This window comes from Psammomys obesus, unplaced genomic scaffold (assembly GCF_907164565.1).
Source record: "Psammomys obesus unplaced genomic scaffold, mPsaObe1.curated_primary_1811, whole genome shotgun sequence".
Lineage (NCBI taxonomy): Eukaryota > Metazoa > Chordata > Mammalia > Rodentia > Muridae > Psammomys > Psammomys obesus.
This window is the reverse complement of record NW_026596057.1, coordinates 5,193,438-5,216,770: the sequence shown is the minus strand read 5'-3', so window position 1 is coordinate 5,216,770 and position 23,333 is coordinate 5,193,438. Positions and strand designations below refer to the sequence as shown.

The 23,333-nt window shown below is 44.4% G+C and overlaps 1 protein-coding gene across 2 annotated transcripts in view; it reads right to left on the bottom strand.

The window, feature by feature from the left end:
• Positions 1–8,702: 8,702 nt before the first annotated feature.
• The window catches only part of Sft2d2 (SFT2 domain containing 2), a 20,194-nt gene continuing 5,563 nt past the window's right edge, over positions 8,703–23,333 (bottom strand). For both annotated transcript variants that reach the window (XM_055624509.1, XM_055624510.1), the window contains 7 exons: positions 22,921–23,007; positions 22,642–22,727; positions 19,434–19,515; positions 18,319–18,354; positions 18,173–18,231; positions 16,230–16,259; positions 8,703–12,727 (listed from right to left, as the gene is read on the bottom strand). In XM_055624509.1, the coding sequence (XP_055480484.1) occupies positions 12,688–12,727; positions 16,230–16,259; positions 18,173–18,231; positions 18,319–18,354; positions 19,434–19,515; positions 22,642–22,727; positions 22,921–23,007 (420 nt within the window). In that variant the 3' untranslated portion in view covers positions 8,703–12,687. The remainder of the gene's footprint in view (positions 12,728–16,229; positions 16,260–18,172; positions 18,232–18,318; positions 18,355–19,433; positions 19,516–22,641; positions 22,728–22,920; positions 23,008–23,333) is intronic.

Here is a 23,333-nt window from a genome sequence, read left to right as displayed (position 1 = left end):
TGCTGGACATGATAGACTCCAAAGCTCTCTTTAACATCTCTCTCATGACATCTGTTTCCTGTGCTCTTGTGATTGTGACTTTCTTCCTTCCCAGTGTGCAGGATTTCTGTCACTTGGTTCTGCAGTGGATTGGTGTGATTGAGAATTGCTTATCTTGGAATGTCCTGTTTTTTCCACCATTTAAAGAAGGCATGGTGTTCCCTGAGCTGGATTTTCTGGCCCAGGGCTCTGCCAACCTTCAGAAGGAGGCCTGAGGGGCTCCAGGAACATCTGGGTTAGACCCTTCCCCACAATCCCCTGCAGGTTGATGTTGGTAGGATTCTTGAGCCACCAGGAGGACAGCATGAAAGATTCTGAGTGGTTTTTTTTTTTTGTTTGTTCGTTTTCATGACACTTTATTTTGGGTACATTTGGGATAAAATGCCTTCCTGTCATCTTGTAGCTCTAGGGGAAGAGGCAGGAGATTTTTTAGAGTGGAATAATTGGTATTGCCTTGTGAACTCATGGTGCTGCAACCTGGGGACACTGTGACGCTGCCCTTTGGCTGTGTTTTCAATTTGGAAAAGTCCATTTTTTCATAGCAGTATGTATTTTCCTTGCATCTTTCTCCAAGGGCGCTGGGAGAAAGTTATTTTTGAAAGTTGTTCAATTTTAGTTGTGTTGTTGCTTGTTTTAGTGAAGTGTGCCATCATTGTGTCGGGAGACTCCGTCCTGCTCTCTCAGTTACCCTTCTTTGTCAGAGAAAGCAGATAGGAGAAGGTGTTGAGGCAATGCTTTACAACTGGGAGTCAAGGAAGCTGGGCAATGGAGAGATAAATCTCCTGGGTTTGTGATCTATTAAGATTTCAATGTGTGATCTTTTGTGAAGGAAATGGAGACTATTTTTAGCGAGTCCTGCGCTCTCTGGTGCTGGATACTATGAAGCATGGCCCCTGCCCTGCAGCGGTCTCTGTTCTTCCCGGAAGACAGTGCAAGCAGAGCTGTGCTGGAGACTGGTGCGCAAGGGTTCTGGATCCGCCCCTTTGCAAACGCCACCCTTTTCCTCTGTGATTCTGGCCAGTCTGAGTAGTTTATTAGTGGCTAGTAGTGAAAGTCGTGTTTCCTTTGAAGAGTTCTGAGGTTTTCATCTAACGTGGGAAGAGTCCTAGCTCCTTTTTAGGCCTTTCAAATAGTGAGGGTTAGTCAATACAGGTCAGTGAACCCAGGAGATATGGTCCAGTGCCCTTGTCACTAGAATACTTTCTAGCTGACCGATCTACCCTGTGTGGTGCAGAACTAGTTCATACCTGAAACCAAAGACTTAAGGCAAAGAGTAAATAATAGCCCTGTGGCTTAACTGCCTTGCTGCCTCAGGTTCACCTCTGTCCTGAGTAGACAGAAGAGTAGAATTGATGTCCATATGAAAGAAAACTGACCTCATATCTGTAAAAATTAACTTCATGTGGATCTTCAGTCTTAAAAATATAAGATCTAAACCTACCAACCCTTTAGAATAAAATCTCAATGTGTTGGATTAGGTCAAGAAGGCTGGAGCCAGGGGGTGGTGGATAGTGATGAAGAAGTGAGCAGAGCTGGCCATGTTTGGAATAATTTATTTATCAAGATTATTTCATGTAGTGGTAAGCTGTCCTCTATCCTCTGAGCACCATCATCTGGAACAGAGCTCTGCCTGTCTTCTGAAAGAGGCCTGCAGGTTACACCTCTCCCCACAATCCCCTTGCCTGCTGGGTCTCCCAAGGGCACAGCCAGCAATGATAAGCTTCATGCTGTCCCCTGAGCTCCACTGTCCTGCCCATGGCTCTGTCTGCCTTCTAGAGGAGCAGTACCAGGATCACCTAGATTAGACCCCCCCCCACCTCTGCCTGCCAAGTTCTCCAAAAGCACACCTAACAGCAGTCAAATGGACCTGCTCCACAGGGCTCCATTTTCCGGCCCAAAACTCTGTCTGCATCCAAGGTGGCCAGGCAGCAACCAGGGACAACCAGATGGCTAAGGGCTCGCATAAGAACACAATCAGTAAGAGCTAGTCCAATGTAGCACCACCAGAGCCCAGCTATCCTACTACAGCAAGCCCTGGATATCCTAACACAGCCAAACCACACGAAGATGAGCTTAAATCCAATCTTATAAAGATGATAGAGGCCTTTAAAGAGAAAGTGAATCAATTCCTTAAGGAAATACAGGGGGGAAAAAAGCAATTAAACCGGTGAAGGAAATAAATAAAACTGTCAAGATCTGAAAATGGAAATAGAAGCAATAAAGAAAACACAAATGGAGGGAATCCTGAAGATGGAAAACCTAGAGAACAGGAACTACAGATGCAAGCATCACCAACAGAATTCAAGAGGTGGAAGAGAGAATCTCAGGCATAGACAATATGATTGAAGAAATCAATACATCAGTCAAAATGTTAAATCTAAAGTATTCCTGACACAAAACATCCAAGAAATCTGAGACACTATGAAAAGAGCAAACCTAAGAATAATAGTAACAGAAAGAGAAGATTCCCAGCTTGAAGGTCCAGAAAATATTTTCAACAAAATCATAAAAGAAAATTTCCTCAACCTAAAAATATATATTCCTATAAACATACAAGAGACTTACAAAACACCAAATATATTGAACCAGAAAAGAAAATACTCCTGCCACGTAACACTAAATGCCAATCAAAACACTAAATGTATGGGGAGAAAAAGAAAGAATATTAAAAACTGCAAAGGAAAAAGGCCAAGTAATACATTAAGGCAGACATACCAGAATTGCACTGGACTTCTCAACAGAGACTCTAAAAGCCAGAAGGGCCTGGGCAGATGTCTTAGAGACCCTAAAACACCACAGATGTCAGCCCACACTACTATACGCAGCAAAACTTTCAATCACCATAGATGGAGAGAACAAGATATTCCAGGACAAAAACAAATTTAAAAAAAAGATCTATTCACAAATTCAGCCCTACAGAAGATGCTAGAAGTAAATTCCAACCCAAGCAGGCTGACACACCCAAGAAAACACAGGAAATAAACAACTCCACATCAGCAGAACTAAAAGAGGAAAGTACACACACACTACCACCAGCAGCAACATCAAAATAACAGGATTGACAACCATTGGTCATTAATATCTCCCAAGTTCATAGCACTAAGTGCCTTCATAAAGAAATTGGAGAGATCTCATACTAGCAACTTAAAAAGGCATACCTGAAGGCACGAGAATAAAAAGGAAAAAACACACACCCAAGAGAAGTAGAAGGCAGGAGATAATCAAACTCAGGGCTGAAATCAATGAATTAGGAGCAAAAAGAACAACACAAAGAATCAATGAAACCAAGAGCTGGTTCTTTGAGAAAATTAACAAGATAAAACAAACCCTTAGTCAAACTAACTGAAAGGCAGAGACACAATATCCAAACTAACAAAATCAGAAATGAAAAGGGAAATACAACAGCAGACAAATATCATTAGTTCTTACTTCAAAAACATGCACTCCACAAAACTGGAAAAATGTAAATGAAATGAACAATTGTTTTTTGATAGATACCACTTACCAAAGTTAAATCAAGATCAGGTAGACAATTTAAACAGTCATAGAAATAGACTTAAACCCCATAGACATAGAAGGAGTCATTAAAAGTGTCCCAACCAAAAAACAAAACAAACCAAACAAACAAACAAACAAAAAAAAAAAAAACAGGGCCAGATGTGTTTTTTTATGGCAGAATTCTACCAGACTTTCAAAAAAGAACTAGTACCAATATTCTTCAAACTATTTCACAAAAAAGAAACAGAAGGAACATTGCCAAACTCATTCTATGAGGTCACAGTCACCCTGATACATAAACCTCACAAAGAGTTTCATCCAGGTGCAGTGGCACATACCTGTAAGCCTACCACTCTTGGAAGCAGAGGAAGGCAGATCTCTGTGAGTTCAAGGACAGCCTGGTCTATGTGACTCCAGCACAGCCAGGGCTACACTGTTTTAGGAAGAGAGAGAGTTTTAGACCAATTTTCCTTATGACCATTGATGCAAAAATACTCAATATTTTCAAACCACATGCAAAAACACATCAAAAAAGAAACAAAAAACCATCATCCAACATGATTCAGCAGGCTTTATCCAAGGTATGCAGGGTTCAATCCATCAATGTAATCTACCATATAAACAGACTGAAAGAAAAAAACAAAACAAAACACATGATCATTTCAATAGATGCCACAAAAACCTTTGACAAAACCCAACACCTCTTCGTATTAAAAGTCTTGGAGAGATCAGGGATACAGGATGTATACCTAAACATAGTAAAGGCAATATACAGCAAGCCAATAGCCAACAAGTTAAACAGACCCTAGCTGCGACTCCTAGCAGCTGAAGATATAAAGCCTGGACACCTTCTATAGCCAGGTGGGACTTCCAGTGGAGGAATGGGTATACCAATCTACCCACAAAATCTTCAACCCATGTCAGAAGTCATTTTGTTAAAGGAGCTCATTAGGCAAGTGGGCTTTCTGGAAAGTGACCCAGTATTTTGCCAGGTCTGTACTATGAAACACCCCAGAATTATTTCCAGTCCTTGACACTCATTCTCTGTGCACAGCTGCATCTCTCTGCAATCTGTTATGGTATGAACAGTCACTTTCTGGGTACTTACTGCTGTTCAGATGAATTAATTCCTGATTATGGAATTCCTGACTTGACTCAAATAATTTTAAAAGCTAAATTGCTTTAGGACTTCTTAAACATCTCTAGAAAGTTTATGGCTGCAATAAATACCTTTCTAGATCTCCATATGCCTCAATAGGAGACAGGCTTAAGGCAGATTTGTAGCCTCAGATAGCCTTCACTCACAAATCCTGGTATACAACATAAATATAGGCAAGTTGGTTTAAACTTCCTATGAATCTAAATTATAATAGGACTACCACACAATGTCCAGTTAAGTGCAAACCTTGATGTCATTATATACAACTGTTCTGTTGTAATTCTTTGTACCTTGTCACCATATGGCATAATATACTGTCATTTTAAATTTTCTTTGTTTACTTTGTTTCTAAGATTATCGACCCAAAAATAGCTGAAAAATGGGTAGCCAAGTCAGTCCTAACTGAAAAGACATATTCTTGTGACTTTTAGACCCTGTTAACCCTTAGGCCGTGCCAACCTTTTTCACTGTGAACTCACTATGAACTTATGTAATGGATACATAGATAAGAAATATTTAGTTTTAAAACATGTAACCTGTTGTGTTTTGGAATTCATCTGTTTTGTGGTTAATTGCCTTTTTGACTATGACATAATTCCTTTTCTGGGAGCTTTCTCTCTGAGGTATAAAGGCTATACAATAAGCAGTGGCAACACACACACACACACACACACACAATGGGCTTCCAGTGGTGGAAGCCCATTGAATGAAAGCTGGCTGGAAATCGATTCACCCATGAGTTAGAAATATGTATATAGATATGTGTTTGCATGTAAACATGTCTGGTTTTTGTACATACGTTACATGAGTGTATGTCAACTATGTGTACGTAAGGAGCTCCTTTTGTATTATCCATTGGCCATGTACATGAATATGTCTGATTGTTTGTCTATGTGTATTTATGGGCTGATGCTATGGAATTGGCAGCCTTAACTTGCTGCAGTTTCTGCAGAGGGAATGCTAGTAAAATCAATATTATCTCATATGTAAGCTTGTAGGGACTTGTTGAAGTTAAAGTTCTTAACTTCATCCATGTTTTTCCTTGAGCATGTGTGCATGAATCGTCTTTGCTTACTTTCTCTCCCTTTTTCTTTTTCTTACCAAATCACAAACAAGTTAACAGTGATTCAGATCTATCAGCCAAAGATAAGGAGAAAAAAAAAAGTTTATTTTAGCCTGTGGAGGCATCCCCAGTGGCCTGCCCTGGGCCAAGAGCTAATCTCAGATCAAAGAGCCCCCTTTTTTTTTTTTTACAAACCATTACAATTTGGCTAGAAGCTGCCTTTTACAGTCCTGGCTGCAGAAAAAAAGGTGATCACTTAGGAGCAGTGTAGCCAGTCACTAGACCTAGAGAAGGAATCCTGGGCTCCCTCTCCTACTTCTTTTCCTTTCAATCATCTTTCATGATCAGTTGCTTGGCCATCAGCTTGGCGACTCTAGAGATAAAGTGAACAGGGGAACTCTGCCATCCCATCCCAGATCCTACCTTGGACCCTGGAACCTTGGCAAAGCAGAGAGAGAGACTGTGATAATCGAACCCTTGAAGACCTTAACAGACCCAAAATTTGGCCTGCCTACAAGATGTGCAGGTATAAAGATGGAACAAAGACTGAGGAAATGGGCCACCAATGACTGGTTCAACTTGAGATCCAGCCCATGGGAGAAAGCCAGTCCCGAACACTATTAATGATATTCTGCTATACAGGAGCCTAACATAACTGTTTTCTGAGAGGCTCCACCTAGCAGCTGATAGAAACAGACACTGAGACTCACAGCCAAACATTAGGTGAAGCTCGGAGAGTCTTGTGGAAGCTAAGGTAAAAGAATTGAGAGAGCTGGAGGGGTCAAGAACACCACAGGAAGACCTAACCTGGGCCTATGGGGTCTCACGGAGACTGAACAACCAACCAAAGAACATGCATTGGACGGACTTAAGCCCCAGCACTTATGTAGCAGATATGCAGCTTGGTCTTCATGTAGGTCCCCTAACAGTTGGGGTGGGGTCTCTCTCTCTGTTGCCTTTGAATCCCTTCCCCCTAGCTGGGCTGCCTTATCTAGCCTCAGTAGGAGAGGATGTGCCTAGTCCTGCTGAGACTTGATGTACCAGAGCAGGTTGGTACCCATGAAGGAGGGGGCACTCTTCTTCTCTGAGAAGGGGAGATGGACTGGGAGAAAAAAAGGGAGGGGGCTGTGATTGAAATGTGAAGTACATAAATTTGGGGGGTGAAGGTTGTGGTACATTACTTTTCCATTGCTATGATAAACAACATGACCAAAAGCAATTTAAACAAGTTTATTTGGGCTTATGGTGTGAAAAGGTCTATAGATGTCCATCACAGCTAGAAAAGCATGGCAGGAGGAGCAGAAAGCTGGACAGTTACAATACTTTCCTCCACATACAGGAAACAGGAGAACAGGAAGTGTGACCCCGCTATAAACCCTCAAAGCCTGCCCCTGGGGACATAATTCCTCCAGCAAGTTTCCACTTCCTGACCATTCTATAACTGCCCCCAAACAGCACCCCAAGTGTTCAAATACGGGAGCCTATGGCGACACTTTTCAAACATCCTTAGCTTTCTATAGCAACCTTGGTTGGAAGTTAATTTCAGGGCTTAAAATAGATCACCCCATGTCTTTCCTGGTTTATAGGGTTGCTGAGAAGAGCACACTGTTATTCTAAAGTCTTTGCCTTTGTGGGTGGGTGTTTCCCCTATAGATATTAATGTTTGTGTTTTTATTATCTGGACTATTGGGGAAAAGATAATCTCTGGTGATGCTTATGGTTTTCTAAATGCCTCGTGTTTGGATGTCTACTTATTTTAGATTTCGGGACTTTCTGCTGTAACTTCATTGAATAGATTCTCTATGCCCGCAGTGTTTATCTGCACTTAGAGATTCTTATCTACTTCCTATAAATTCTTAGGTTTGGCGTCATTATTATACCTATGAGTTACAGGGCACTGTAGTCACGCCTATTTTCTTCTCTTTATTGATGTTCAGATGAAGTATTCCCTCAGTCCTGTGCTCCATCCCTGATTGATATTCACTTTTCTGCTTGGTCCAATCTGCAGCAATTGCACTGTTTTATTTAGTTTGTGAAGTTTTTTTTTTTCTAACATTTTTGGTTTTAACTTTTTTCAGAATTTCAGTTTCCTTAGTAACTTTGCCTCCACGTTGCCTTCTCTTCTGTGCTTCTAATCTTCTCATATATTTCACAGACCTTTTCATTTATATTGCTTTTTCTCTCTAGGATCTGGCTTGAATTTCTTCCTGTCCTCTAAGTCGTTCCCCCCCCCTTTTTTTTTTTAAAGATTTATTATGTATATGAGTGTTCTATCTGCATGTACACCTTCTTGCCAGAGAAGGCACCAGATCACATTATAGATGGTTGTTGAGCCACCATGTAGTCACCAGGAATTGAACTCAGGACCTCTGCTCTTCAGTATCTTTGGATTCACAGAAGAAATGTGATCTTTTGATGAGTCATAATGAACCGTGTGCCAGTTAATTTTAGCACTGCCATGATAGTATACCTGACAAGAAGCAACTTACTTGAGGAATGGTTTGTTTTGGCTCATGGTTTGAGGGGATGGGAAATCAAGGCGGTGGGAAACATGAAGTTGCTGATCACACTGTATTCACTGTCAGAAAGAAATGAATGTTGGTGGTCCTCAGCTCAATTTCAAACTCTAAGTCATTTGAGGAAGACTATAAAGCAATTGCCTGTGTGTATGGGGGAAGACGGTGGGTAGGAGGTTAAACGTATCTACAATGTATACCACACACTAAGACATCATCTCACAGTTGTTTGGTTCCGTGAGTCCCAGAGAAACGGACATGAATAAAAGACAGCACTAGATTTATTAAAGATCAAGATGCTACCATTTATTGTAGAAAAGAAAAAGAGAAAAATAATTGTGAAAGGAAGAGAGTGCTCTCTAGCAACACTCTTCTCTCTGAAACAGGCTAGTAAAAAACAAAACATGAAATAGATCAAGAGAGAAAAGGCAGTATTCAAGAATATATTTCTGAATACAAAAATTCAGTTATGCAATTAATAACATTCAAAATCAACTACACTTATGTAATTATAAAAATTGTTTCTTTTTTTAAACAAAGTGTTTTAAAAGCTGTTTTAGAACAGGTACAATGTTCTGAAGGCATACAAATCTACCATGGGCATTTTAAGTTTGGTTTTACTGCTGGAGAGTGTTCCCAGTTGCCCAGAAACTACACAAGGCTACTAGTGCCTTCACCATAGGCTTCTGCATACCCTCACTACCAATTTCACAATCAGAATTACAGAGAACAGAGTTCAGGGGGCTATTTTCCCCCTCTCCTTAGTCAAGTTAAGCAAACACAATGAAAAAGGCCAGGAAAAATAAACAACTGGGCATTAACAGATAGAGCCATTGTGCACAGGACCAAACATCAAACTTGTTTTTTTTTTTTAAGGGTAAGGTTTAATGTACTCTAGGTCCTCCTGTCTCTACCTCCCAAGTGTTGGGATTACAGGAAACACACCACCATAGCCAGTGTATGCATTCCCAGGGATGAACCCCAGTCTCCACGCATGCTAGGCAAGCACTCTATTACATGTAGTGGCACTATTCTGAGTGCACAGCATCCGTGATTGTTTTGTGATGATGCCGTAGGCTGGCCTCTCTCATCTTCGGTAGAATTTCTATCTACTGGACCTATTTTCCTCTGGTTTCAGATCACGCCACTTGCAGACAATCATTCTGTACATAGCCAAGCCTACCTGTCAGTTACCAGCTCCTGCTAGAATAGACGGATGTGAGTTTGTGTTGGCAGATGATTTAATGAAGGCTCTGTTACTCCCCATTTGCCACACTGCAACAGAAACCTCACAAGCCAATGGCATAGCTTAAGCAGCAGCTACCTTCAAGTCACCCTTACGTCACAGCAGGGCTGGAAACACTCAAAGTGGAACTAAATACACCATCGTGGGTGAGCAAACTGAAACTCCACTTCCCTCTTTAGCCTAACAACATGCAAGATCTCAAAACATAAAATGAACTGGCAGGTACTTTAAGATCAACCTCTAAGCACCAGTTTAATAAAACTTTCTAAGCAACTTAGACTTCCAGGAAAAAAAAAATTATATTTGCATTGAGTTTCAGCTGTTTATTCACTTTTTTTTTTTTTTTAAACAGGGTTTCTCTGTGTAGCCTTGGCTGTCCTGGACTTGCTTTGTAGACCAGGCTAGCCTCCAACTCACAAAGATTCATGTGCCTCTGCCTCCCTGAGTGCTGGGAGTACAGGCATTTGCCACCATGCCCAGCTGGTTCATTTGCTTTTAAAGGGATGTTATCTGCAAGCTATAGCATATTAAAGCTCCAAAAAGGGGGGGGGGGCATTAAAAACAAAACAAAGTCTAGCAAGGATCTTTAAGCTGCTTTAAACACTAGTTTTTGTTTTTTTGGTTTTTTTTGTTTTTGTTTTTGTTTTTTTTTAATTAGCTGAAAGTAAGTTTTAGGCTTGGTTGTGAATTTAAAGTGCCTGTAACTAACCATAATGAGAAGTTACCCGAAGAAGAGTAAAATCAAGAGGGTGGGAATAGAATGTCTGCAGGAAAGGAAATCTACAGCTGTGGGGTGCACTTCTTGAACTGGGTCACCTAATTCATTTCACCAAGTCTCATCCCATATACTGCAACACTTGTCACTCACAGGGATATCGTCAACAAAACCAAAACAGACCGGCCCTCCATATCTGTTTCAGCTACTGCCCAGCTGCTAATTATCTAAGAGAAATACTAAAAAGTATTTTTATATGGAATGCAGTTCATGGTTTCATTTCTTGCTCTCTCAGCCTATGGCGACTGTGTGGAAGGAAGGTGGCACTTAGGACATACTCCATAAAGTCACCGTGAGACCAGCACCGACACCTGAGCAAGGAGACAATCTCCATGTAAACGCCTAGCTGGGAAAGTATTTCACCCTTCCCCGAGACAAGACGCCTGGTGTTGGGGTCTGAGCAGCAGCCATACTGAGGAGCAGGAGAGACAAATGTTCACTCCGGGATTGGTCTGTGAAAAGGGACAGTAAGAGAGACAGAACCGAGTGAGCAGGGACCCACCCTCACAGCGTCCCAACAGCCTGGAATACAGGGAGGCCAAGAGGACCGGAAGCAACTCTCCTGAGTCGGAAGTACTCTCCTGGTCCAGAAGGCACAATGGTCCTCTCTGTACAGTACCCACAGACCACAGCGCTGGAAAGACAGCACTCAGGGCAGGCTCCCCGCACCCGGATAGAGCCTGGCTGAGCACCACATTTCCCTCTACAATGGTCACTCAGTAGTTCCCATCGCTCCTCAAACACAGCGATGACCCGTCACCAGGCAGTGAACTGGGGAGAGCAAGGGGTGGGGAGGGGAAACAGACACCAACACAGCCAGGGTCAGAGGTCCTAATTCTCCACTTTAGCCTCTCTCACTGAGCTGCTTTTGAATCAATGCTATTGGCTTGGTAGGAGACGTTAGTAGATTTGAAGTAAATTTCTTCCTTCCACAGTCCAACAAAAGCAGGTTCAGAAACAACCAAAAGATGAGGCAACTGAAGAAAAAGATTCAGGAGTTGGGAAGACACTGGGAGACAATCGTCCAAAAGTGACTAAAATGCGTCCAGACTCAATCTGTTGAGGCAAACTGGCCACAGGCTGCAGGAATTAGGCCAAAGCCTGTGATCTCCCACCTAGAGCCTCCTCACTGCCAAAAAGGTAAGATAGGGCAGTGGGTAGAAGACAGTACAAGACATAGATGCTGAAATCAAAAAAGGTACAGGTCAGGATGATAAAACAAGGAACAGGGTTATGACAGCCCACAGATTTGACCAGAGCCATGCCAGGAAACACAGCATAATGACTGAGGCTGACAGTGAGGCCCCCAGACTCTGGTTTGACCCCGGCACAGCTGGAGCTTCGGGCGATAGGGAAACCAGTCTGAGCCTCGGTTCCGTGACTGCGGTGAGACATCAATCCTGCTCCCACAGGTGGCTCTCTTGAGGACTAGTTAAGATCCCCAACCTAAGAGTGCTGTGCGCGTGGTTAGGCACCAGGCTGAGACATGACCACCTGCAGGCTAGGGTCTTTCCAGTGTCCACCCCGAGGCTGAGTGCCAGTGCTGCAGCATTTCAGTTGCTTGGCATGCATGCCTACTTCCTGCTGGCCCCACAAGGGTTCTCTCTTCCCATGCACTTCCTTGGCCCAACTCCAGCAAAGAACGAAAAATAAAATCAAAAAAGGTAAAACTATTTATAAATAGTGAAGAAAAATAAACAGAGTAAGGAACACGGGAGATTTTTTTTTTTCACTTTCTGATGGCTCTTGTCCAAAACGAAACTGTTTTTAGGCTGCTACTTCACTCTCAATCTACCAGTGTTCCAAAAGGTCATAACACATGGGAGAGTGAGAACAAGAGAAAGAATCTGCACTGAGTATTAGAAATACATCCCATAGCTGGTTGTGATTGAGAACGGCAAGCAGGTGCCATCCAGAGGAGGAGCAGTGTCACCAGGGCAGGCTTTCTGGGCTCTTAGGAAGGGCAGAATCACCTGTTCTCAAACACCGGGGAAGACGCTATATGGAGCAGCGACAATGCTTTCCTTGGTGAGAGGCAAATCCCCAGACTTCTGTCCTTCTGCTGCACTGCTATAACCTCTTCCTGAAAACTGATGGTTCCTGAGCTTGAGGCTTATCTGCTGCCATCAGACAAAGGATGTTCTGTGAGAACTTGCTGGGATACCGTCCAGAGGAAAGGGGTCATGAGAAGACTCTTCTACACGCCCCAGAACCTCCCACTGCGCCACAGGCATTAGTTTAGGACTCGTGACTGCTCCCATAGGCGACCTTCAAAAATGTCCCAGTCGCAAACAACACGCTGCTGCAAGGAAGAGGCACGTGTCTGTGAGACAGAGGTTTGGAGGGTATTTACAAAACTGTCAGCCAGCTTCCGTCCACAGTGCCACCGCACTATGTAAGACACACAGCAAAGCACTTCTTCACGGCATCCCTAGGAAGGAAAAACACGAGGATGAATGGGGTGTTATCACTCCAGAGGCTCCGAATGGCAAAGAGCTTTCGTGAGCATTTCCCAGGGTACCATGCTGCTGAAGGGGAAACAGTGAGGTCAGACCTACTCCATCAAACTGTGGCACCGGCATTTCTTGGTGGTTTTCTCTTGGGCAAATTACTGGTCCTGTTGGGAGTTTTTCAATTCCTCATCTGTCAGTTGTGGTATGGCTTCTCACCCTACAGACTGGTCATGGGGGCTAGTGCATGGCAAATGTGCTAGGCATGTAGCAAATGATAGTTCTTACCATCATCAGAGGAAGATGAGAAGAGAGAGTGGACTATCAGAGACTAAGGAGGCAGACTGCTGCATTTCTACATCAGCCAATCACAGAACACACTGCCATCGCTAGGGTGTGGTCACGGGGCTGTTCTTCATTGCCCATAAGCAACAGGAGAGTCTGAGGGAGCTCCCTGGCACAGGGGGTTGTGCACAGGCGCTGAACATCACTAACAGGCTGCGCTCACTGCCCAGGACCCTGCGTAACTCAGGCAATCAAGGAGCGGGAGCTCGACAGACAGCTGACGGCCCATGCATACCCCTCTTCTCTTCCTCCGCTCCACCTGGCTGGGTAAGAAGGATCACAACGCTGTCGCCCTCACCCCAGGTTTGATACTGTTGTTGGTATGCAGGCAACTAAGGACTCAGAGGTCACAGGAGGTGAGTGAATCCAACTGCCTGAGCAGGCAATGCACTTTAACATCAAAGGCCATCAAGGAGCAGTGTCTGCCAACACATGCCTGAAATGCCAGCACTCAGGAGCCGAGGCAAAAGGACTGCACGTCTCAGGCCTGCATGGGCTATATACAGAATTTGTCAAAGAAAAAGCTTTTGTCTTAATCTAAAAAGGCTCTAGTGAAACACTATGTTTAAGGTCTGCTGCACAGTAAAGTCCCAGGTGTACTCTGTAAAGTAAGGGGGGTTATGGCCAAAATAAGCCCCCTCCTGCCAGGTCCCACAGCACACACGGGGTCTAGAACGCTGGGTCTGGAACACGAGCCCACCTAACCTTGCTTAACCTCTTTTACAAACTCACATGGTCCCAGGATGTTTTCAGCTGTTCTGTGGACACTGAGAAAAACCATCTCAGAAGCCACACTTGAAACTCACCTCATGATTCCTCCCCACTGAAGGAAACATCTACCTGCTCTACAAAGCTCACTAGTTCAAAGAAGAATTAAATCGCTCCCTTCACTTGTACACGCCCATCCTAATAAATTACAAACCCTGAGGAAAGACACCAACATCAGTTCTGTGGGTAACTGCGACTATGCCAGGCACTGAGCTTAGAAAGGTCCACCGATTTAATACCTTGATGTCACTATCTTAAACTTCTTAATAATTTGAAAAAGAGGAACCACACTTTCTTTTTCTATTTATTTATTTATTCATTCATTCATTTATTTATTTATTTATTTATTTATTTATTTAATTTATTTGCTTGCTTGTTTATTTTTCAGAACGGGATTTCTCTGCATAGTGTTGGCTGTCCTGCAACTTGCTTAGAGCTCCACCTGCCTCTGCCTCTCCAGTGCTGAGACTAAAGGTATGCAGCACCGCTCCCAGCAAGAGCCCACATTTCATTTTTCACTGAGCCCGGTAAATTATGTAGGTGGCTTAGGCACCAAGATATGGTCAAACTGTTGCCAAATTGATAAATCCTTCATTAAATGCTCAGTTACAGAAGACCTTGGCTGATTTCACACAGCAAGCTAACCCCTAGGACATCCCTGCCCATATCCTTCTCAGAATAAGTTCCTCCCTGACCCAAAGGCAGTATTTCACAAGTGTTGTTCTGCTGGGACCCATGCACAAAGGCTTGCTCTGTATGACTGTTGGTTGTGCTCCCCAGCCCCTTCAAATCACTGTCGGCAGGAGACCTGGAATGCCCAAGACATAACGTCCTCCCTTTCTCAGCCTTGGCCCAATTCTTTATGTCCTCAACACAGTCATGAAAAAAAATATTCTTATTGAGTAGATGACTGAGAAGAATAAAATTAAGTGGCTTCATTAGAATGGAATCAGAGGTGAAGGTGCTGGGGCTAACTGTGAAAGGCCGACCATCCAAACCAAAGCGTTATTTAACAAACTCCCAAGCCTCTTGGGGATAAGCCAACCCCACCCACTCCAGTCATCACTGTCTCATCTAAGGTCTTGGTAGTCAACAGAGTCACGAAGCTCACTAAGAAGGAAGCACTGGTCATCTAGAGTCCTGGCTCTGCTTTCCCTTTAGACTCTGCTCGAGTTTTTCCCTGAGTGAGTCCCTGTAAGAAGACAAGCAAGCATGACAGACCCCACAGCTCTTGCTCAGTTACACTAAACTGATCGCCTTTCAGTCGCTTCAAAGCTGTAGGTGAAAGGCATACTAACGGGCACCGCTGAGCTTTCTCTTAGTGTGGAATGCCCCAAACACCAGGACCTCAGAGTCTAGCCAACACATCACTAGGTGGATAATGACGTCAGGAGAACCATGGGCCTTGCCATGCCAGTCTGTAAAACAGATGGATGACCTGTGCCTATCTAGCTCAAAGACTTTTAGTAAAGATAAATAAAATAACTTGTAATCTCCGCAACTAAACTAAAATCTCCAAACTAAATGCTGTATGCAGGAGCTGGAGAGATGGCTCAGCAGCTAAGAGCACTTGCTGCTCTTCCAGAGGACCCAGGTTCAATTCCCAACAGCCCTGTGGCAGCTCACAACCATCTGTTAATTCCAGTTCCAGGAGATTCAACACCTTCTTCTCACCTCCACAGGAAAGGCACACACATGGTACACAGATATACATATATGGAGGCAAAATATACATTAAAATAAAAATAAACCTTTTAAAAAATTAAAAGCTCTATATAAACACATCATGGTTCACAAACCAAAAATACACGGTGTTGGTATAATGTTCTTGTGGAATGTATACAATTTACCCTTGTTCATTCAAATGCTTATTTCTCTACACCACTATCTGGTTCCAATCCAGACATCACATTTGTGATGCTTATGCTAAGCATCACCTCTCCCAAGTTTGTGTAAACATGCCACCATTTGTTCCCTGTATTGTCAATAAAACAACCAGCCAATGCTGAGCAATGGAGAGAATAGGGTGGGACACCCTGGTCCGGAAGTGGGGAGAGAGAAGTGAATGGGAGGAGAGTCAGGGAAGAGAGATCAGAGAGGAGAGGACTTGGAACCACGAGGTGAGATGAATCGGACCTAAGATATGACTAAAAGCAAGTATAATATGGGAAATCTGAATGGGAGGAAGCTATGCGGGCTTGGAGGCTTAAGATGGAGTAATTATTGCCCAGCATTGTGCTCTATGTTAACTAAATACATCCTAGTCTCTGTGTGGTGATTTGGGTATACAGCTGGTTTAGGAACAACAGCTGTTTAACTAAAAGATAAATCAATAATAAATACTAATAGTCATCAACAACATAGTCTTACCTTGCAAATGGTATGAAGGAAAGGCTATACCTACAAGGAAAAACAAACCAAAGATCAAGTTGAATGGGGGCAGTGGAAAATCCCCCAGCAGAAAGCTCCTGAGGCCCTAAGGTTACATAAACACTGTGCCCTGTGAGTAGCCTTGTGAGAGAGAAGCGTGAAAAGAGCCCATATAACCATAACCCCTCTGAGCTCAGCCATGCTTGTGGTACTGCTTAACTATACAAGCCAGCAGTGACCACCTAAAACAGACACCCATAAGGCATCAGAGTCCTATTTGCAAAAATGGCAAATAAAATCCTCAACAGTTATGTTCTAACACATCATAGGTTCTCAAGAGACTTTAACTTCAACGCAGGTGAGATGGATGGATTTTCTTTTTTTCAAGACAGGGTTTCTCTCTGTAAACATGGCTGTCTTCGACTTGCTTTGTAGACCAGGCTGGTCTCAAATTTACAGAGATCTGCCTGCCTCTTGTCTCCCTGGTGCTAGGATTAAGGGTGTGGGCCACAACACCCAGCTGAGATGAACTTTCTATCCTGCTCCCACTAAAAAAACAAAAAACAAACAAACAAAAAACACTATTCTATCGATGATAATGTACCCTGGTACATTGCTTCAAGAACCCAAGCCACATACTGCCTGTTAAGAAAACTACACAGGGGAGAGACACCTGCCCTGTGTGTCAGCCAGGATGTAAGTCGGTCAGACCTAACACAAGCAAGTGGCAGTAAGAGTTCAAAGGCAATCACCATTTTCCTGAGCCCAGAGGAATGCCGACTCCTTGGAACTGGCTTGAAAACGAACCATATGTATGTAGGTACCAGTTTCTGCACCCAAAAGAAGCCAAAGTATAAACACAAGCCATCAAGCCAGGCTTTTGCAGCATCTACTGGCAAAATGTGTCTCATACTGATCAGGCACCAACTCTTTTCTGAACCTTCCACTTTCCACATACACAGGCACACATGCTTGTTTACTTCTGAACACAGTAAATTCTGAAAGGCAGTTTGGACAGGGTGTTAGTTCAAAGTTCCAAAACGAAGACAGGATCTAGTTTATATTCTCAAGATCCATTTCTACTAACTAGGTGACCAGGAGGAGTGTATTTAGAATGCCCACTGGCCTCCCTTTTCTCTGTATCCTAGCAGACATCTTATCCCAAAGTGAACAGCCGCACTGTACTGACACTATTTTGCCAGATAGTGTTACTCATAGATTAAACTTTCAAGGCAACATGGGTATACCTCAGATTAGATACACACCATCACCCTCTGCTCCGGATGTTAAACACAGATTTAAATAACCAAGAATCTAAGTTCCATTCACGCCTTTAAAAAGCCATTTCTCTGGTCACCCTTTTATTATACTTGGCCTTTATAATTTCATCTTCACCTAAAATTCCCCAAAGCCAGCTGGCCTCCACTGAGTACACGGATGTCACATCCACATGGGTTTCCATTTCCCTAGCTACTGCTCCCTGGGCTCAGCTGACAATGCCCTCTTTGTCTTTCTAAGGAATGGTCACTGTATCACAATCACCGATTTTCTCACCAGCATCCTTCTCTGGTAGTGTCTATTTGACTGCTGGGCTCTTTGCACAAGCATTTATAATGCTTTCACCATCTAGGCACTTACCGGACATGAGTAGCTCAGTAATATTTGCACATCTCACAACTGACCGTGAGTTCAGCAAAAATGCTGAGGCTACACATGAGTTGCCTCTGGCGACCACTCAAGACCACTAATGCCATCTACTGGCAGTGGCTGAGCCAACTGGCTGGCTTCTGCAGCCTGACTTCTGTCCCACTGGTCATACCTCTTCACGTGAAGAGCTTCCAGGCTTTCCTAACCCTCCCACCCACAACACACCATGTTCTCTCCTTTCCCTCCAAGAGTCAGAGGCTGGGCAGGGGAGGGAGAGAGGCACTGAGGTCACTTACCATGTCAAGGCCAAAGACTGCAAAATGCAGAAGATGAGCGCAAGTCCCTTATTAGCCCACTGAGGAAAAAAAATGACAGTTAGTGGAAGGTGTGTGACAAGGGACATAAACCAAAAAGGTCACAGAAGACTAAAGTTCACACTTACCCAAAAGGCAGAACACAGGGTAAGTGCAAAACACAGCTAGAAGAGGGGAAACACTAATTAATGCAATGTGGCACAAAGCGTTTAACCCATCCAAACAACCACGATGGGAAAAGAAGTCCAACTCAGCCGTAAAAATGTACGTAGAATGAAGAAAAAGAAAGCCTGGCCTGGTGGCACACGCCTGTAATCCTGGCACTCTGGGAAGCAGAGGCGGGTGGATACGCTTCTTCATTTAAGTTTGCCCTAAATGTCTACAAATAAAAGCACCTTTCTGGACCGATCATTCAATCATCAATCTTTTCATTGACCACAAGTCTCTGTAATTCAGCCCTTGTCAGTTCTAGCCTCTGGAAGAGAAAAGGTGTGTGAGAACAAAGGTCAACAAGAGATGTCAACCTCACAGCCAGGAAGGCTGGTATCTATGTATCTGTCACCGGACACTGCCCTGTGTCCTTTCTTAGAAGAGTCTTTCCACAACAGCTTGTCAGGCCATCTACATCTGAAGCTGGAAAAAGGAAAAAAAAAAAAGATGATCCAGCCATCTGCCCTGCCTTTCATCTCTTTTGCCTGTAACTCCTTAATCAGTGTTCCCTAAACATCTCTGTGTCCAGCACTAAACTGTGAAAAGACATAAAAAAATAGCAAACGTAACCATGGCCTTAGACAACATTCTTATGAATGAATGAGAGATGTACAAACTAAACCAAAATTAGAGGCATGGCCAATCAAGTTCAAGTCTCACAATACTGATAAGTATGCTGGGAATCTGGAGAGTGTGGTCTGGAAAGATTTTGACAGATGTGTGAATAACTGGGTGGAAGAAAGGAAGACAGTCTCAGTCTGTGTTGGTGGGACAGAAATAAAACCTTCCAGCCACACATGGCAGTACACGCCTGTAATCCTAACACTCAGGAGAATGAGGCAAGCGGACAGTAAGTTCAAAGCCAGCCTGGACAACTTATGAAGGCCCATCTCAAATAGAAGAATTAAAACGGGTGTAGCTCAGCAGTAGAGCATCTGCCTAGTATGCACGGGACCAGGTTTAATGCCCAGTGTGAAAAAGGGAAGGAAAGGCTCCCATCTACAAAGCCGAGCAGGAAAGCAGCTGTCCTTACCAGCACCAGGATTGTGGCAATCAGACGTGTGGGCTCAAACATGCGCTTCAGCTGCTTCATGGGCCCCATGAGGAAGATGGTACTACGAGGCAAACACACAAGCCATTATGGCTAGAACAGAGCCACAGGAGGCATGCAGCCCCCTCCCCAGGAGCGCCTGTGGCACCAGCAGGAATAGCTCTTGCCCAGCACTGGAGTTACGGGTCTTTTGTGCCCTCATTAAATCCATCAAGAACCTACATACGAAGTAGGGACCATTAGTACACTCATTATAGAGAGGAAGAAAAAGCCCAGGGGGGTCCATAACCAAGGTCACCCAACTAATACGAGAGCAAGCCCATACGTGCATGTTTGACTGTAGCACCACTCTCTCCACACCGCCGTCTGTCACCCTCTCTCTGAGAGGTGCTACTTCACCTCCTCGACCACCTACCCAGAGAAGCTCGGGTTTAAGAAACAAACCCATGCCTCTTCTTTCATAGCCTCCAGGAAATTTAGTAAGAGTAACACCTGCTACAGCTTAATGCCTGCCCAATGCCAGGTGTCACATACAGCACTCATTCCATCCCTTCAACAACTCTGAGACGGGTGATCCTGTACCTGCGTCAGAGCTGTGAAAACGAGAGCTCAGTTTCCCGATTTAAGATCATACAGGAATTCAAAGAGCTAGCGTTCAGCCCGCATCTGTTCAGCCCTTAGAGTGACTGCGTAGGAAGGAGACGTGAGAGCTGGCCAGTGGAAGAGAGCGATCACAGTGAAGCAGATACACACGCCTGACACATCGAGTACAGGCACCAGGCTTCAGTCACACTTCCTGGATCCCAGTGAAGTGCCCAAGGGACAAACAGTGGGAGCGCCTTACAGATGACATTCAATACACACGGCAGCAGATGGCATTAACTACTGAGCATTCGGTAAAAGCCATAGTTTTTGTTGTTGTTTATAATGTCTGCCTCTCTTTAAAGTTAAGCTATTTTGTGAGCTCAAGTGTCCGAGCTCAGAGAGTTCTTTACCTAACAAGAGTGAGAAGCCGAGACCAGGCACACACATGTATCACACACATGTATGAACAGATTCTGGGTCAAGTCAGAAACTCCTCTTAACAACAGAAAATAACAGCATGCCCCTTCACTCTTTCCCTCTGCCGTGTGCTATGGAGACTGTCCCATTAAGAACCGCTAGCAAGGGGGCTGGAGACATGGCTCAGAGGTTAAGAGCACTAGCTGCTCTTCCAAAGGTCCTGAGTTCAATTCCCAGCAACCACAGGGTAGCTTATAGCCATCTACAGTGAGATCTGGTGCCCTCTTCTGCTGTGCAGGTGCACATGCAGGCAGAACACTGTATACATTAAAAAAAAAAAAAAAAAAAAAAAAAAGCTCTTCTGGAGTAAGCAAACTGAGTATATAATTATACTCATTCTAAACTATACATTTAACCCACATTGTAGCTTAAAAAGCCAGTATCTGAGAGAGCTTCAAGGGCAACATTATTGAAGGCCAGCATCTTACTAAAGATTCAAGGTTTGAGAAGGTAAGGCCAGCTGGGTATGGTGGGGCACATCTCTAATCCCAGCACTCAGAAAGGCAGAGAGACAGACCTCTATGGATTTCAGGCCAGCCTAGCCTAAGGACAGCCAGGACTATGTAGAGAGACCCTCTCTCTGACATAGAGAGAGAGGGGACGGAGAGGAAAAGGGCATACTCCACCACCCACTCTACCAGGCAGAAACAGTGCTGAGGTTTGGGTTCAATTGGGGACAAGAGAGGCAGAAATGCAGGCAGCCTTTGTCAAGTGTTTTAGACAGTGTTAACAAAAATATAGATGAGACAGAAGGAGCCCCAGAGGAGGAGGAGGAGGCCACCAGTTCCAGGAAGGAGGCAGTAATCAGCAAAGCTTCACACAAGATGCAACATTAGAGCCAGGATTTAACAAATGAGCAAGGTAGCTGTCGAACTGGGCAGGACTGCATACAAAGAAAATGGCCCAAGAAGAAGCACAGGGGTGCTTAGAGGTTTGAATTCCATCTGCAAAGACGGGGCAGGAAGCCACATGGGGGAGGGGTGTGCTATAAACAAGGGCTCCATGGATCGATCATAGCTCAGAAGGAAAGTGCGTGGAAAGCAGCAAGAAGTGGGGTGGAGAAACCCAGCCGAGTAGGATGGAGGAACTGAGGTAAGAAGAGGATGGACAAAGCTAAGAGCTGTCCAGGTAAGGCCTTCTGTAAGAAACTGCCCCTGATCCTGTCAGTCGGCGCTCTCCGAGCTTCTCTTCCTTTCTCTGATGTGCCTGGTTCATGTCTCTGCCTGGCTGGTGAGTTAAGCACCCCTGGGCCTGTCTTTGGTAGTCCCTGAGTCCACCGGAGGTGACAGTGCTTACCCGGTGGGCCCAAAATCAAGCAGTGAGGGGAAAACAGCCACAAGGACAAGGAAGAAGGCCAGGTGAGAAAAGACAACAGCAACTGAGTAATTATCACACATGGGAAAACTTGGACTCTTGGACTCCCTTCTCCCACAGGACTCTGAAGCTATTTACAGAACCATGGGGGAGGGACAGAGAAGGAGAAGGAAAGATGGCCCCAGTCAGGTCCCTGAAGTCCATTCTGACAGGGTCAGGCCAGCATTTCCCACCAGAGGCAGGACTGACATCATCTGCACAGGGGTAGTTGAAGGATCAGAGTGAATGAGGTCAACCCAGGATGTCTGCTCACTTGAAGCAGGCTGAATGGCTGACCTCCTCTGGAAAGCACCCATCAGACGCCCCACCACAGGAGCCTCACCCTCAAGTCAGGATGGTCTGGCACGCATAATAACCAGTTGCCAGTCTCACGGCCACTCTCCTGGTGAGCCCTTTTAGAAGCAGCAGCTGCACCTCAGTCTCTGAGGGCAGTAAAAACAACACAGGGAGGGCTGGCCATACCATGTGCCTTGGAGAAAGCATCCCAATGCTTTGGGCCATAGTTCCTTCACAAGTCAAGCACTGGCCACACAATTCCTGCTTTCTCCCAGGGGTGTCACAAAGATAAACTAAGACATAGGTGTTTTAAAAGAAGAGCATGTGAATGTGATATATGCCAACTAGCTCTCTTCCTTCTTTCCAAATCCTTAAAAATATGGAGCATCCTTCTCCTCTCCCCCCTCCCCAAATACGATGGGCATTTTATTATCTAATAAAAAGCAAGGCTGGAAAAGAGAGAAAAGAAAAAGGTTACCTCCCAATGGATGCGATGTTCCCCAAGGTGTAAAACACTGCAAAGAGGCTGAGTCCCTTCCTGGGTACCCACAGCAGAAGAGTACCATAGAAGGGAAATCACAGGACATGTGCACGTGAGCCCAGCAACCACCAGAGCCACACAGCTGCCCCCCTACCTCCTATCTCCCTCCCCATTATCCACCAATTCAATGGTGTAGGAAAGAGAAAAGTAAGTGGGTGAAAGGAAAAGAATATAACAGAGAACAAGGAAAAGGAGGCAGGCAGAAGGAAACCTTACCAGCAGTGAGCAGAGGATTCCTATAACAAAACATGCGATGAAGCCTTTTATCCTGGTGCCCCAGCTTAATGACGAAGCCTCCACGACCTGCAGTTTCAAAATAACGATTACACAGATACATGAACATTTATTAAAAACAGAGAAAACTCACAATTAACTTAGATATGGTCTTAAGTGCCAGCGGAAATGGTGCTTAGCGCTGGTGTGCAAACCTGCCGGCCTGAGTTCCATCCCCAGAAACTGCGTAAAGGTAACAGGAGTGGAGTCCTGCCGGTTGACCCCTGGCCCCCACGTGAGTGCTGCCCACCTGCACTCCTACACACACAGGTAACAAAAAAGTTAAGGAAGGAAGAAAGAGAGGAGAAAAAGGAAGGAAGGAAGGAAGGAAGGAAGGAAGGAAGGAAGGAAGGAAG